Source organism: Dasypus novemcinctus, chromosome X (assembly GCF_030445035.2).
Source record: "Dasypus novemcinctus isolate mDasNov1 chromosome X, mDasNov1.1.hap2, whole genome shotgun sequence".
In the NCBI taxonomy this organism is placed as follows: domain Eukaryota; kingdom Metazoa; phylum Chordata; class Mammalia; order Cingulata; family Dasypodidae; genus Dasypus; species Dasypus novemcinctus.
The window spans coordinates 52295124-52310477 of NC_080704.1; the positions used below are offsets into that span (position 1 = coordinate 52295124).

General features: G+C 45.8%; 1 protein-coding gene and 1 pseudogene across 1 annotated transcript in view; both read right to left on the reverse strand.

Annotated features, from left to right (window-relative positions):
• Positions 1–368: 368 nt before the first annotated feature.
• On the reverse strand, positions 369–2034 carry LOC101412309 (polyadenylate-binding protein 1 pseudogene; annotated as a pseudogene).
• A 5006-nt stretch (positions 2035–7040) lies between these two features.
• Positions 7041–15354, reverse strand: part of DIPK2B (divergent protein kinase domain 2B) — a 63076-nt gene continuing 54762 nt past the window's right edge. The window contains exons 4-5 of the mRNA XM_004473549.5: positions 14178–14466; positions 7041–13077 (exon numbers count right to left, since the gene is read on the reverse strand). Of these exons, the coding sequence (XP_004473606.2) occupies positions 12737–13077; positions 14178–14466 (630 nt within the window). The 3' untranslated portion in view covers positions 7041–12736. The remainder of the gene's footprint in view (positions 13078–14177; positions 14467–15354) is intronic.

Below are 15354 nucleotides of genomic sequence, written 5' to 3' on the forward strand. Positions count from 1 at the left end.
ATCAGTAAGTAATCTAGGACTAGCATGCTTGGTAGGCTTGGGATTTGCTTGGTATAAAATGTTCAAAGTTTCCTTTCTTTTTAAAAATTATTTTATATTTCGCAATTATTTTTCCCACAATCTTTAAGCTTTTCGATGTTTAAATATTTTTCTTTGGTGAAACGGAAGTTTCTTTTCGTTATCCTTGATCAATTTTAAACAGCCGGAACACCAGTGGCAATGTTAACTGCTTGCTGGGCAACTTCTTTAGCTTGGTGGGCTTGTAGTACAGCTACAGCTTCATCAACCTTAGAATGGAGAAACTCTGCAGACTCAAGCATATGAAGAATGTCTGAATTATCAATCTCCAACAACATGCCAGTGATTTTACCAGGAAGGATAGGGTGTATGACTTGAATAAGAGGAAAGCACAGTCCACCCAATATCTGCTTTTGCTCTGGAGGAGAGGTAGATGCCAACACGGAAGCAGTCAAAGATTCCTGACCTTGTACTTGAACAGCAGGCAGCTACATGGTAACTTGTGGCTGTACATTAAGATGTTGTGGACTGCAAAACTCCTGCAGCACATTTATTTTATTGTGGAATGGTGTGGAAAGCAGGAGTAGCTCCAAATGCAGCCACCACAGGATGTGAACCCTTTGTCTGTGTTGATGTATTAGTAACACGTTGTGTTTACATGACTCAGGGAACCTGTGAAGAAGCTGGTTGCATAGTACTAAATGGTGGTCTAGGAGCGGCTGGGCAGATAGCACTGGCATATTTTGGAATGGATGAAGTATGGCACTTGAAGCAGTCCAGTGAGGATGCACTTGGTGTTAGTTGAGCAAATTGCCTAGGAGTAATTGGTTCTGAGTCTGTGGGATAGCTACCATGAAGTAAGCTGAAGGAGGTGCTGGCTGGTAGGGGTTGATTACAGGTTGGACAAAGCTCTTACACTTGCCATTCTCTGCATATTCTGGTTAGTGAGGTGAGCCTGGCTTGGTGGCTATAATTCTACCATGCATTTCTGTAACTGCTTTAGTGGATTCTTCTGGGGAGGAGAAACATACAAAACCAAACCATTTACTGCCACCAACCTCCATCATAACTTTTGCACCAGTGATTGTACCAAACGAAGAAAACTCTTTCTGGAGACGTTCATCATCAATACCATCATCAAACATTTTCACATTAAGGCTAACATCCTGGTATCTGGCGATCCTATCTTGCTTCATCTGTTCTAATTTGTGCTTAAGTTCTGTCTGTTGTTTCACTTTCTGAGCTTGACCAATGTAAATTTGTTTTCCATTGTGCTCCTTTCCATTCATTTCATCCACAGCTTTCTGTGCATCTTCATGCCTTTGGAAACTCACAAATCCAAAACCTTTGGATTTTGCTCTTTCAACAGTCGTTACTTTCATTCTTAAGGCAGGCCCAAACTTGCCAGAGATCCTTAAGGCACTCATCATCCATGTCTTCTCCAAAATTCCTGATGTAAACATTGGTGAACTCTCTTGCCCAAGCACCAAGTTCTGCTTCTCATTCTTTGTGAGACTTAAACTGTCCAATTAACACTTAACATTTAGAAGCATTCTATTCATTTTTTTCTATAGCTTTCTGCTGCATCCTATGTCTCAAAATGTACAAATTCCTAGCCCTTGGAACCATTTTCATCACAAACCACTTTATGTGAAAGGATGTTATCCAAAGCAGAAAATGCATTGCACAGCTTTCAAAAGATTTTTCCAAATTTTTAACGAGTATGTTGCCCACTCCACTTTTGCGAAGGCACAGATAATGCTTGAGACCACATGGTGCATACTGGCTTGCCCTTTATAACGCCAAAATTCATGGTGTCCAAAGCACGCTCCTCGTCTGCCGGCTACTGTAAGTTCACATGCATGTAGCCCGAGGAGCGGCCGGTGATCATGTCCCTGCAGACCCAGGCCTCCGTCGGGCTGCATTTCTCATAGTACATTGCCTCGGTCACGTCGGGGTGTGTAGGTCCCTCACAGAAAGCGAGGCCATGGGACAGCTGGGGACGCCGGGGTTCATCCCCGCACCGCCATAGGCCGCGATCTTTCTGCTTAAGAGGAAGAGGACACTTGGCGAGGGGAGGGGGGCGGTGCGAGAGCCGAGGCAAGCGCAGTGGGACAAAAGGCCACCGGAATCGAAAGCTCCTCGACGGTCATAGAACCGGGTGGATCCGCTGTCGCTAGCTGCGGGCTGGGGAGCGAAGGTGGCGGTGGCGGGTCAGGACAGCCGGGAAGCCTCTGTCTCTTGGTTCCTTCTTGGAGCTGCTGCGGGGCTGCGGGCTTGCGGGCGGGCTTGCGGGCGGGCTGTCTCGGCTGCTTCACCGGGTTATTTTATAAAAGAGGAAGGAAAAAAAAAAGTCTCTGACGAGGGAGACATGGGTTTTTTGGTAAAAATTTTTTTGTGAGTTTAAAAAAAGATTTTTAAAGATTTTCAACTTTTATTTATAAATATATATTGTAATTTTTAAATAATAAATGTGAGTTCCGAGCCGGGTAGCACACATTCCTCACTCTTAGCACTACCGAATGCACTGAATTTTGAAATCTATCTCTGGGAAAGGGGGTCTGGCTCTCCTCATGAACGAATGCCCTGGGATAGGAATGAGTAAAAGACCCTGAGTAAATTAGGGGAGCTGAGAGCAGCAGGGACCTGCATCTAATTTATCCCGAGGTCTCGGGAAAACCGCAAGTCCCTCAGTTGTAGCTAACTTCATGCTATGGCCTATTTAGGCAGTGCAAATCCTAGGCCGTGTTTCCCCATGGCCCCAGAGTGAGGCAGGAGGGCATCGTACAATTTCCCCAGGCCCTAAATGACTGGCAAAAGGGCAACAGGCCTGCTGATGTTCCCAGGGTAGGGGTGAAGACCTGGGAGTAGAAGTCAGAAGGGACCATAGTCACAACTAAGAGGCCAGCTAGGGATGGATTCTGCAGATTCAAACCAGCCAGTGTGAGTTCATGCAGTTTGTCCATGTGGAATCAGAGAGGAAAAGGCCTGACTGGACTGTGTATACCCTCAACTACACCTATTTTTTTTTTTCTGATTCCTGTCATTTATTTAACAATTATTTATGGGTCCTTGCTCCTATCAGGAACTACTCTTTTTTTTTTTATTGACTTTGTAATAATATTACATTAAAAATATATATGTGAGGTCCCATTCAACCCCACCCCCCCACCCCGCCTCTCCCCCATCCAGCAACACTCGTTCCCATCATCATGACACATCCATTGGATTTGGTAAGTACATCTTTGGGCACCTCTGCACCTCATAGTCAATGGTCCACATCATGGCCCATACTCTCCTCCATTCCATCCAGTAGGCCCTGTGAGGGTTTACAATGTCTGGTGATTGCCTCTACTACACCTATTTTTAACATTAGTGCAATGGGAGACTTAAAATGAAAATTAAGTCATAGAAAAACTTGAGGAAAAAGAATTTTTTTTGATATGTTTTTTGTGTGTGGCCCGTTTAAACCCACTATATTTAAGCCCATAATTCTCACACAGGGTAGAGTAGGTGTTACCTGCACTTCTCAGATAAGGAAACTGGTGCCTGGATTGATGAAGTGACTTGCCCTAAATTGTGTAGCTGGAGAGGGGTCAGTGCCAGATCTGAAAGCAGAGCTGTCTGCTTCCAGATCCAAGGCTCATGCTGCAATGCCACTATCCAGGCCTCAGACTATTCCCTGGCCACTCTAAGGTAGCAGGGGTGCTCACACCTACTTATCTGTTTCTACAAGGAGCTCTAAGGGGCAGGTCACTTTAACAGATTGCCTAGTTCACTTTCACTGGTTCATTCCTCTGGGTTGCTTTTCTGGAAAGTTATTCTCTGGAAAGTCACATGGACCACAATTTTCCTTAAAGAATGCCATAAACAGGGAAGTGGATGTGGCTCAACTGATAGAGCTTCCGCCCACCATATAGGAGGTCCAGAGTTCGAACCCAGGGCCTCCTGGCCCATGTGGTGAGCTGGCCCAAGTACAGTGCTGCCATGTGCAAGGAGTGTCATGCCATGCAGGGCTGTCCCCTGAATAGGGGAGCCCCACATGCAAGGAGTGCACCCCTCAAGGAGAGCTGCCCTGTGTGAAAAAATCACAGCCGGCCCAGGAGTGGTGCTGCACACATGGAGAGCTGACACAGCAAGATGATGCAACAAAAAGAGACACAGATTCCCAGAGCCGCCAAGAATGCAAGTGGACACAGAAGAACACACAGTGAATGGACACAAGAGAGCAGACAACCGGGGGGAGGGGGGCGGTGCAGGAAGGGGAAGAGAAATAAAATAGAATAAATCTTAAAAAAAAAAGAATGCCATAAACAGCTACTGATGGACTAGAGAACATATTCCTGTGCATGTGAGCCCAGCTGTGCCAGTCAGTGGGGGCAATAGGCCCACAGTGGGCAGAAAAGCCACAATCCATGAGCACACAATCGGCCTGGTGCTTTTAATGGACTGGCATGTGCTCCTTGCTTCTCTTCATGTGCTGAGCAGTGGATGGACTTCCTAAACTTTCAACATTACCTGCTTAATGAGGATTCCTTCCAAGCAGGCTGGGAAGGCAAGTATAGGTATACCTCAGAGATATTGTGGGTTCAATTCCAGACCACCACAATAAAGTGACTATCACAATAAAGTGAGTCACATGAAGCTCTCGGTTTCCCAGTGCATATAAAAGTTATATTGGCACTCTATTAAGTGTGCACTAGCATTATGTCTAAAAAAATGTACATACCATAATAAAAAAATACTGCTAAAACATGCTAAGTATCAGCTGAGCCTTAAGTTAGTTGTAATCTTTTTGCTGGTGGAGGATCTTGCCTCAATGTTGATGGCTGCTGACTGATCAGGGTGGTGATTGCCAAAGGTTGGGGTGGCTGTGGCAACTTCTTAAAATAAGACAATGAAGTTTGCTACATTGGTTGACTCTTCTTTCACCAAAGAATTCTCTGTAGCCTATGATGTTGTTTGATAGCATTTTACTCAAAGTAGAACTTTCAAGCCTCTCAAACCCTGATGCTGCTTTATCAACTAAGTTTATGCAATATTCTAAATCCTTTGTTGTCACTCATTTCCATAGTGTTCACAGCATCTTCACCAGTTGTAGATCCCATCTCAGGAAACCTTTCTTTGCTCATCCATAAGAAGCAAATCCTCATCCATTCAAATTTTATAATGAGATTGCAGCAATTTAGTCATATCTTCAGACTCCGCTTCTAAATCTAGTTCTCTTATTTCCACATCTGCATTACTTCCTCCACTGAAGTATTTTTTCTTTTAAGATTTTATTTTACTTATTCCATTTCCCCCTCCCCCCACTGCCTGTGCTTGCTGTCTGTTCTTTGTGTCCATTTGCTGTGCGTTCTTCTGTTTCTATGTCTTCTTTTCTCAACTTCTCTTTAGGAGGCACCAGGAACTGATCCTGGGACCTCTGATATGGGAGAGAGGCATTCAATTGCTTGAGCCACCTCAGCTCCCTGGTTTGTTGTGTCTTTCATTGTGTTTTCTCTGTGTCTTTTTTTTGTTGTTGTTGTTGCATCAGCTTGTGGTACAGGCCAGCTCTCCATGGCATGGGCCAGCTCACTTTCACCAGGAGGCCCCGGGAACCGAATTGTGACCCCCATATAGTAGAAAGGAGCCCAGTCGCTTGAGACATATCCACTTCCCTCCACTGAAGTCTTGAAATCTCAAAGTCATCCATGAGGGTTGGAATCAACTTCTTCTAAACTTCTGTCAATGTTGATATTTCAACCTTCTCCTATGAATCACGAATGTTTTTAATGGCATCTAGAATGGCAAATCCTTTCCAGAAAGTTTTCAATTGACTTTGCCCAGATTCATCAGGGGAATCACTACCTATGACGGCTATAACCTTATGAAATGCATTTTCAAACTAATAAGACTTGAAAATTGAAATGACTCCTTGATCCATGGGTTACAGAATGGATACTATATTGGCTGGCATGAAAACAATTTTAATCTCACTGTATATTTCCATCAGAGCTATTGGGTGACCAGGTGCACTGTCAATAAAATATTTTGAAAGGAATTTTTCTTTTCTGAGCAGTAGGTCTCAACAGCGGACTTAAAATACTCAATAAGCCATGATGTAAACAGATTTGCTGTCATCCAGGATTTGTTGTTCCATTTATGGAGCACAGGCAGAGGAGATTTAGCATAATTCTTAAGAGCCCTAGGATTTTTGGAATGGTAAATGAGCGTTGGTTTCAACTTAAAATCACCAGCTTCATTAGCCCCTAATAAGAGAGTCAGCCTGTCTTTTTAAGCTTTGAAGCCAAACATTGACTCCTCTCTAGCTATGAAAGTCCTAGATGGCATCTTCTTCCTATAGCAGGTTGTTTAGTCTACATTGAAAAATCTGTTTAGTGGAGCTATCTTCATCAGTTATCTTCTAGATAACTTGCTGGAGCTTCTACCTCAGCATTTGCTGCTTTACTTTGCAATTTTATGTTATGGGGTCAGCTTCTTTCCTTAAATTTTATGAACTAACCTCTGCTAGCTTCAACCTTTTCTTCCGAAATCCTCACCTCTCTCAGCCTTCAAAGAATTGAAGAGATTTAGGGCCTTACTCTAGATTAGGCTTTGCCTTAAGGGAATGTTCTGGCTGGTTTGATCATCTATCCAGACCATTAAAACTTTCTCTATATCAGCAATAAAGCTGTTTTGCTTTCTTATCATTCATGTGTTCACTGGAGTAGCATGTTTAATTTCCTTCTAGAACTTTTCCTTTGCATTCTCAACTCTCCAGTTTGGTGCAAGATGCCTAGCTTTTGGCCTGTCTCAGCTTTCAACATGCCTTCCTCACTAAGCCTAATAATTTCTAGCTTTTGATTTAAAGTGATAGGCAACTCTTCCTTTCACTTGAACATTTAGAGGCCATTGTAGAGTTACTAATTGTCCTAATTTCAATATTTTTGAGTTTTATGGAATGGGGAGGTCCAGGAAGAGGGAGGAAATGGGGAATGGCCAGTTGGTGGAATAGAAAGAATACACACAACATTTACCTGTTAAGTTTGCCGTCATATATGCGGGCAGTTCGTGGTACCCCCAATTACAATAGTAACATCAAAGATCACTGATCACACACAAAAAATAAAATAAAAAAATAAAAACAAACAACTAAGATCAAAACAAAGATCACTGATAACAGATCACCATAACAGATATAATAATAATGAAATAATTTCAAATACTGTGAGAATTACCAAAACGTGACAGAGACATAAAATGAGGACATTCTGTTGGAAAAATGGCACCAATAGATTTGCTTGACACACAGTTGCCACAAACCTTAAATGTGTAAAACAACAACAACAACAACAAAAACCAAAAAAGCAACGCAGTATCTGCAGGGCACAATAACGTGAAATGCAGTAAAACAAGACATGTTTATATCTTGGCTGCCCAGCCACCATTTCCTGATCACCCAGGGTGTGGATGAGCGAGGGAAAAAAATGCCTACAGCCAGACTCTCTAGAAGCCTGAGGCTTCTTGGTGTCTTCTCTTGACTCGAGAAGAGCTTGAGGCAGGGATCAGGGTCCTTCACAAGAGGTGGCAGCATTTGCCTTAGCTGTGTGAAAAACTCTGCTGGGAGATCCTTTGCTTGTTCCCTAAACTTACCTTCAAATATGTGCCAGGTTCTTGAGGGGCATCATTTATACAGGATAAATAACCCTGCAGGGGTGAATCTTTTTCTCTTCATTTCGTGGATGAGGAAAGTGAGGCCCAGAAAGGTTAAGTGACTTGCCCAAGGTTATACAGTAATTGGCAGTGTCTTAGTTTGAAACCAAGTCTATCCGATTCCAGAGCTCTAGATCTTTCCAAAAAGTACACAAATCTAACAAGGTATTTTTTTTTTATTGTAGAGGAAATATTCAGGCTCATGAATCACCTATAGGCAGAAGTCAGATGTGACAAGGACTGGGAAAGCAGGAGACCTATTAATAGAAATTGTCGCTCTGAGCAAATCACATAACCAGTTTCTTCATTTGAAAAATAGCCCATAAGGTTGTGGTTATGCCCTTCTTATAACTGCAGCTAGTGGAGTCTATTCTGATCTGTCAGTGCCTTTGCTACATGGTTGCTAAATATTTAGAATACCACCCCTGGTCCCATACCTACTCCCCTAGAGTGTGGAGGTCAAATGAGACCCTGTAAAGCTATAAAACTCAAGAACACTTGATGCCAAGGTTAAGGAAAATCAGGCCGGCTTCATGGGCTTGCAGCCTAAGTTGTCGCACAGGGACTGTGCTTGGTTTAATGCTCTCCTGTCGCCAACTTGGAATTCTTAATAATGTTGGAACAGGGATCCCAGATACTCATTTTGCACTGGGCCCCACATGTTATGTAGTTGGTCCTGCTGGCAATAATGCAGTGGCTGGCATATCTCAGAAAAATGCTCTCATGCCTCCAATCAGATTCTTGAGTGAGGATACAATACATTCATTTTGTTCTGGTCAAAGCCACTTGAAGGTTGACTTGACCTTCTCCTGGCTGCTTAGGGGAAGGAACTGCTTTTGGGAGTGACTCTCTCTGGTCTAGGTCCAGCGTGTGAGTGAAATGCACAAGCTAATGACTGGAAAACCATAAAGGGTTCCACACCACCACCACCATGCTCAGGGAGCTCCTAGCTGGATGGGGAAGGTGAGGCACAGTTCTTTTTAAGATAGGTTAGCTTCAAATGGGGTCCAGACCTGTGGTTCAAGGGTCCAGAAATTTCTTGAAAGGGATTGCTGGGGACTGGCCTTTCAGGAAAAACTTTGGGTCAAGGTAGAACTCAGACAGGTTCTAAAAGATGTATGGCGCTTTATAAGGGAGGCATGAAACCATCTAAGGCCCAATCCTGGGCATGGGAGCATACCACACTACCTCATGTTGGGTCTTGCTTTTGAATCAACCACAATAGACCAGAGTTGGGGAAGACTGCAAAATGTATTCTCTGGAAACAGAAGCTAAGGTGGAGTTTGGGGTATGCATCAGCATCTCGTGGCTGCTAGAACAAATGTCAACAAACTTGGTGGCGTAAAACAATAGAAGTCGATTCTTTCATAGTTCTGGAGGTTGGAAGTCCAAAATCATTCTCACCAGGCTAAAGTCAAGGTGTTGGTAGGGCCATGCTCCCACCAGGGAAGAATATGTTCCTTGCCAGTTCCAGCTTTCCATGGCTGCTGGAATTTCTTGGCTTGTGGCTGCATCACTCCATTCTCTGCCACCATCTTCACTGAGTTATTTCTATCTCAAAACTCCCTCTACCCTTCTCTTATAAGGATACATGAGATTGTATTTAGTGCCCACCTGGATAAACCAGGATAAGCTCCTACTGTCAAGATCCTTAATTTAATTATATCTTTTCCCAAACAAGGTAATATTCTCAGGTTCTGGGATTAGGATATGGACATATCTTTTGCGGGAACCACCACTTAGACCACTTTGGGTACAAGTTGTTAATTACGGATCAAAACCTATAAAAGGAAACAGAGGAAGCAATGGTGAACTCTGAAAGGGGAATTGCCTTTCAGAGTCATCCCTTAGCAGGCCCCAAAGGCTGGGTCTTTATGTCCTTGTGATACTGATATGTCCCAGGAAGGACCTGACTTGGAAGGAAGTGGCTCTCTGTACCCGAGGCTGATCCTGTAGCTCTCCTGCAGCTGGGAAGAGAGAGCTCCTTCTTGACCAGGGGTCTGGGAGGCTCATCTCAGGTCTACCACAGGAAAGGAATGGGAAGCAGGGTCAGCAAATGTTTGGGGATGGGGGTGGGGATATGCTCTGAAGGCAGGGCCTCAGGTGAGGAGGAACAGGCCCCTGGTCTTCAGGCATGTTGGCAAAGAACAGCAGATCAGCTCTGTGGCGAAAGTGCATTGGAAAAGGGGCTCTGAAACCTCCTGAACCTTCTTTCTCCTGGAACTGGGTCAACGAGGGCACAAGAGCTCCTTCTTCCAATTCAGGAAGGGCCTGGGGCTTCATTTCCTGCCTGGACTCAACAGTTCCAGGGGGAACAGGATGGTTTTGAAGGAACATTTCCTCAGTCTCAGGTGACTGGTACGGAGGAAAGAAAGGAGTAACTCCTCCCCTTACCCCTGTGTAGGTGCAGGCATGTAGTTGAGGAGTAAGGGGAGGGCTACCTCAAGACCCCAGGCCTTCATTGCGCAGAGGTCATTTCTGGGACTTCCTGGGGCCCACTCAGAGGGACTGGCTTGGGCCCTGCTAGTGCATCCGAGGGTCTCTGTGGAAACAGATGGCAGTGTGGCTGTTCTTATTCCTCTGTGGAACTCTGGAGGGTCTGAAGACTGCTGTATCTTTTTTGGGTTCAGGTGGCAGCTAGGAGGACATTGCATCTGCAGTCAAGCCAGTAAGGCAGAGGAACCATTAGTATGCAGGTGGGAAGGGCCAGTAATCCTCACTCACCAAAGTCAGAAAGGGACCTTTTCAAAGATTTTCAGGCAGCCCTAGCCTGCTCTTCCGGACGCTTCTTCTGTCATTATCACTGTCATGGTTGCTCTGGGGCAGTGCCTGGAGCAATCAAAAGGCAAACATGAAGGGCAACACATTGTACCCCAAAACAGTGCACCCCAAGATAAGACTCTTCCTTGTCCATCTTTAAATGTGGTAGGTGGAGTGAAGGGACCAGAATTGGGTGCTACAAAGTGAGAGTCAGAGGCTGAAGGGGACGGCAAGAGGAGCATGGACTGGTAGCAGGAGTTTTGGAACTATCCTATCAAGTCGCTTTTCCTCCCTGGGCCTCAGTTTCCCCACCTGCAAAGTGAGGGCTGTTAAACCAGGCAGTCTGACCTTAAAGGGGACCGCAGATGTAGAAAAGAGGAAGTAGAATGAGAAGTCCCTGGGGGTAGATGGCAGTCAGGGAGGCTGGGCAAAAACCAGAAGAGATCCAGAAAAGCCCCCAACTAATGTTTGAGGGGGCTGCGGCAAGAGCATAAATGGAGGCCCACACACCTTGTGTCTGAATATTTAAAGGACATAAAGCAAACCAACACACACTGTTAAATAAAATATGTTCTATTTGCTGACCTCGAAAAACAAACTTTTTTGTTTGTTTGAGACCCATGCATTTTATTATATCTTAATTAAAAAGAAAAGAAGCAGGGAATAAAAGTAGGTCCAATAGTGTGCTAAATGCTATGATGGTGCAAGTATAGGATGTGATGTGCACATGTATTGGGGTACCTGACCAGCTGTGGGGGTTCAGAGAAGGCTTCCCCAAGAAAGAGAGCAGAGCCAGTACCTAGAGGTTGGTTGATTACAGCCAGGTGAAAAAGTGAGAGAAGAGCTCCCTTAGGTAGAGAAACTGCATGTGCAAAGGCCCAGAGGCAGGAGAGAGTGTGACCCATTTGGTGCCCTGCATGCAGTCAGTGCTGTTAGAAAGGAGGCTGTGAGTGGAAGCTGGTGGGTGATGGGACTGAAGGGATGAGCAGGGAGCAGAATAAGAAGGGCCCTGTAAAGCTAGAAAAATATACTTTTATAACAACCTGGAAGGCCAGTATTGAATTAGAATTCTCGGACTCCTCAGAGTACTGTTCTGGACCATGGCTGGCTGTGTGGACAGAGCCGGCCCTGGGCCCCATCATCCACCTGCTCCCTGGAGCAAGAGGACTGGGAGTGAGAGAACACTGTCATAGCCACAGCCAGGGAGTGGGACTGACAAAGTGCCCCAGGCACTGCCCTTTGAAATCCATCTTTGGGATGGTGTGATGTTGTGCCATTCTTGGGAGACAATGGACTCCTTTGATGGCTGATTTTGGCTTAAGGGCTTCCATCATCTTGGCGGGACCTTCCTTAGGCTGCATGGCCAGCAGTCTATGATGCACCAGCCCACCCATCTCTTCCTCTCTCCTTCACTCTAGGACAGACAGGTAGTCTGGTCTGAAGGCTCTCCCGAGCTTTCTCTGGCTCCCTCTTTATTTCCTTCCACAAGGGCATCTCCCCTAATAAAATCCTTGCACATTCAATCCTGTCTTGACACCTGTTTCCAGGAGGACACTGGCCCCCAACTCCCCCTCCCCTGTCCCTCTCCATACCCCCTGGCACCATACTGTGAGGTGCTTGACACGTACAGAGTCTCAGATGCCCAGAGCATGGTCTGGAAGCTGGCCCTGGAGGGCACGTGCCCTTGGCTTGCAGTTTCCTCCCCTGTGGTGGGATGGGGAGTCTGACAGGTGGGCTGCAGTAAGACCCTTTAAAGCATGAGAGCAGGAGGGGGGTCCCTCTTGTCTGGGTCTAAAGTGTTCTTGGTCAGGGGATTCATCTTCACACTGTTTTCCCTCCACACTGTGGCCATGGGAAGTGCAGGGGGGGAGGGGTTGGGGTGGGGGCAGTGTCACAGGCCCCTCACACAGACCCCTCACTTCTTTGTCTTCTTTCACTCTCATTAGAGTCTGGTGGAGAACAAAGGTTTTCATGTCTTACAGATGAGGAAACTGAGGCTCAAAGAGGCTAAGCAAGGGTCTACTCCCAGGTCTTCTGATGCCCACTCCTGGGCTCTTCCATGACATCCCAGTCCACAGGGGTGATCCCAGACACTCCCCTCTGGCAGTTCCAGTGTTCCTTAATCACTGGGAAGTGAATGCGCAGGTCTCCTTATTCTCCTCAGATATAAAACTGAGCTGCTTCTTTCAACCTTGCAGCAACCTGACTGGGGGAAGAGAGAGGCAAGAACAGTGTCCCCCATGGCCAGCTAGGCTCCGGCCCCTCAGAACTTGTCATCATACTTGCAGTCTGGGTAGCGGTAGGCAAATCTGGGGTTGCAGGTTCTCAGGGGTCTCAAGATGTCCTTCAGCCGCTTGGCGGCCCCGAGGACTTCAAGGTCAGGACGGGCGTCCTCACCACACTGAGTTAGAGCGCTCTCTATCGCTTCCTGAACTGGAGAGGGGAACTTTTCCTGGAGAAGTCGGGGCAGCAACTGCTGGCAGGCCAGCACTAGGCTCTGCTTCTCGGCGATGGTGTTGCAGGAGGGCAGCTTGGCTTGGCAGCCAGAGACCAGGCAGCTAAAGATGTCTTGGTTCTCTTCTTCCCTGGAAGCTGCTTGGCTGCCTGTAAGAGAAATGGAAAATGTTTCACACTCTGCCACCTGATCTCCTTGGGGGAGGGCACTACTAATCAGAATTGATGGACAAAGCAATTTAGTCTCCTAGCATTTCCCTGCCACCAGGGGAATTGAGGACTCAAGAACACAATGGCTCCTTCTGCGATAAAAGCAGGAGTTCTCTCTGCTACAAAAGGTTGAGTTCTGGGTAGAGTCTCACTTCTCCCGGCCAGAAACTGGACCTGTAATTGGAGAAATCACATCCATGTTGTTACTGTCCCATAATTACTTAATTGGGGGAATGCAGGAAATTATTAGGACCAGTTTCCTTTGCCCTTTTAAAATGCAAACTCAGGAGAGAGTATGGGTAACCTGGAATGTTCATTCAGTGGGTTGTAGTGAGACTGACAGTCAGTGGTTTTCTTGTCTCAGACATTCTGGAATCAGCCTGATTTCCTCTCAATTTATTCTTCTTAATAAAGGCAAACCAGGAAATGAATTGTGTGGCTTAATTTATCTAGCTTTGTAGGCCTTCTCATCTAAAACAAATCAGAAATTTGGCAAAGAAAATCATTTGTCCTAAATCAGGGCTCAGAAAATTTGGTCACCGTTAGAGATTGGGGTGTTCAAAGGGTTCTGGAACCCTGGATGAACCTTTGCACATAGCGAGAAACTTCATTTGGTTCCATGCTTTTTACTTTGAAAACTTTACAAAAAAGCAAATGTGCCGAAATGGGTTGCAATATGTGCCCGTAAAGCAGCCAGATGTTTAAATTTTAGATAAAGGCTAAAAGCATCTGATGAGAAAGGCTGGGCAGAGGAAAGGGGTCTGTGAGTTGTGAGTGTGAAGAGGGGCAGGGCCAGGTCCCTGGACCACACATGCAGCAGGGCCAGGCCACGATGCAAAATGCCCCTACTGACAGGGTCAAGTCCAGTTCCCCTTCGGAGCTAGAGTTGGAGCAGAGACTCAAATGGGGGAAAGGACCATTTTACATGGCAGCTAACATGGCTCTCACTGGGACATACCGAGCCTGGGAAGACCCAATGGCACAGCCCCTGGCCACCCCCTCCCTAGCTCCAGCCTCCTCCATCACACCAGACTAGGTACCTTCTTGCTTGTCAATGACGCCCAGTGTGCTGGCATCTCGGATGAACAGGTGCCCATTGTTAAAGATGCCAAACATGCCCGCATCAATGTGGGTGAAGTAGAAGAAATAGTTCAAATCGTTGTTCCTCAGAGACTCCAGGACCCCAAGGAGCTGGTAGGCGAGGTCAGCAGCCTGGTCTGGAGGGGCACTGTAGAATTCCTGCAGTGGTCTGGTGCTAGTGCTGACAAGGAGCCTGCCACAGGAGCCCAGGTACTTGGGCAGCGGCCACCCCTCGGCCCCAGGGAAGATCTGGCAAGCCAGAAGCAGGAGGCATTAGCTCAGGGAGGAAAAATTCACACAGAGAGCTCTTTTACCTTTTACCACAAGCACACAGAAAAATGAATCTCCTTCAGGCATCCCTGTCTCAAAATACATTGGCAAAATGTCTTTCACCCCTTTTGATGTCTCTTGGAACAGGGCAATACCCTCATCCCTCCTCACCATCACCCTCCACTTTTTTGTTCAAATGTTGATGGATAGATTTGGCAAAGGAGGCTCTAATTTCTATGTCCTAGACTGTGTTTTCAAGAGTTTCTCCAACTCTTGCTAATGAGCTTGCCATGATTTTAGATAGTGTCCAAGATTCAGGGGAAGATGTTTTGTTTAAAGTGTTATATTATTGAAAATATATGACTAGCATTTTGAGATTACACAGAGAATGCTGCTTAGCAGAGGGTATGGGGAAGAAAAGCAGTCCAACCTAAGGCTGATTTAAAGAAAAATATTTTCAAAATAACAGTGCAGGTGGTTCTGAGATAAAGTGAAAATCATGAAGGTGGTCTTTGGATCATTCACGTTTGGGAGACAGTAAACTAGCCTGCCTTTCTCAATTCCTGGCTCTGTGCAAATCTTCTTGTCTGGGGTAACTAGATACCCACAGGTGCTCCCCAACTGACTGGAACCTTCCAAAACACCCTAACACTGGTCTATGGAAGCCCACGTCCTCTGTGTCCTTGCAATAGCTCCAAACATGGATTTGTGAGATGGAGAAGGGGAAAGGGAAACCTAGCTGGCCTTTGCTTGACTATTTATTGAAGCAGCTCTATCTAGAATGGCATTTCTTTCAACTATGGGGGGAAACGACAGAAACTTTAAATACTTAGCACTTTTCCCTTGCTTTTCCTTCTTTAAAAAGCT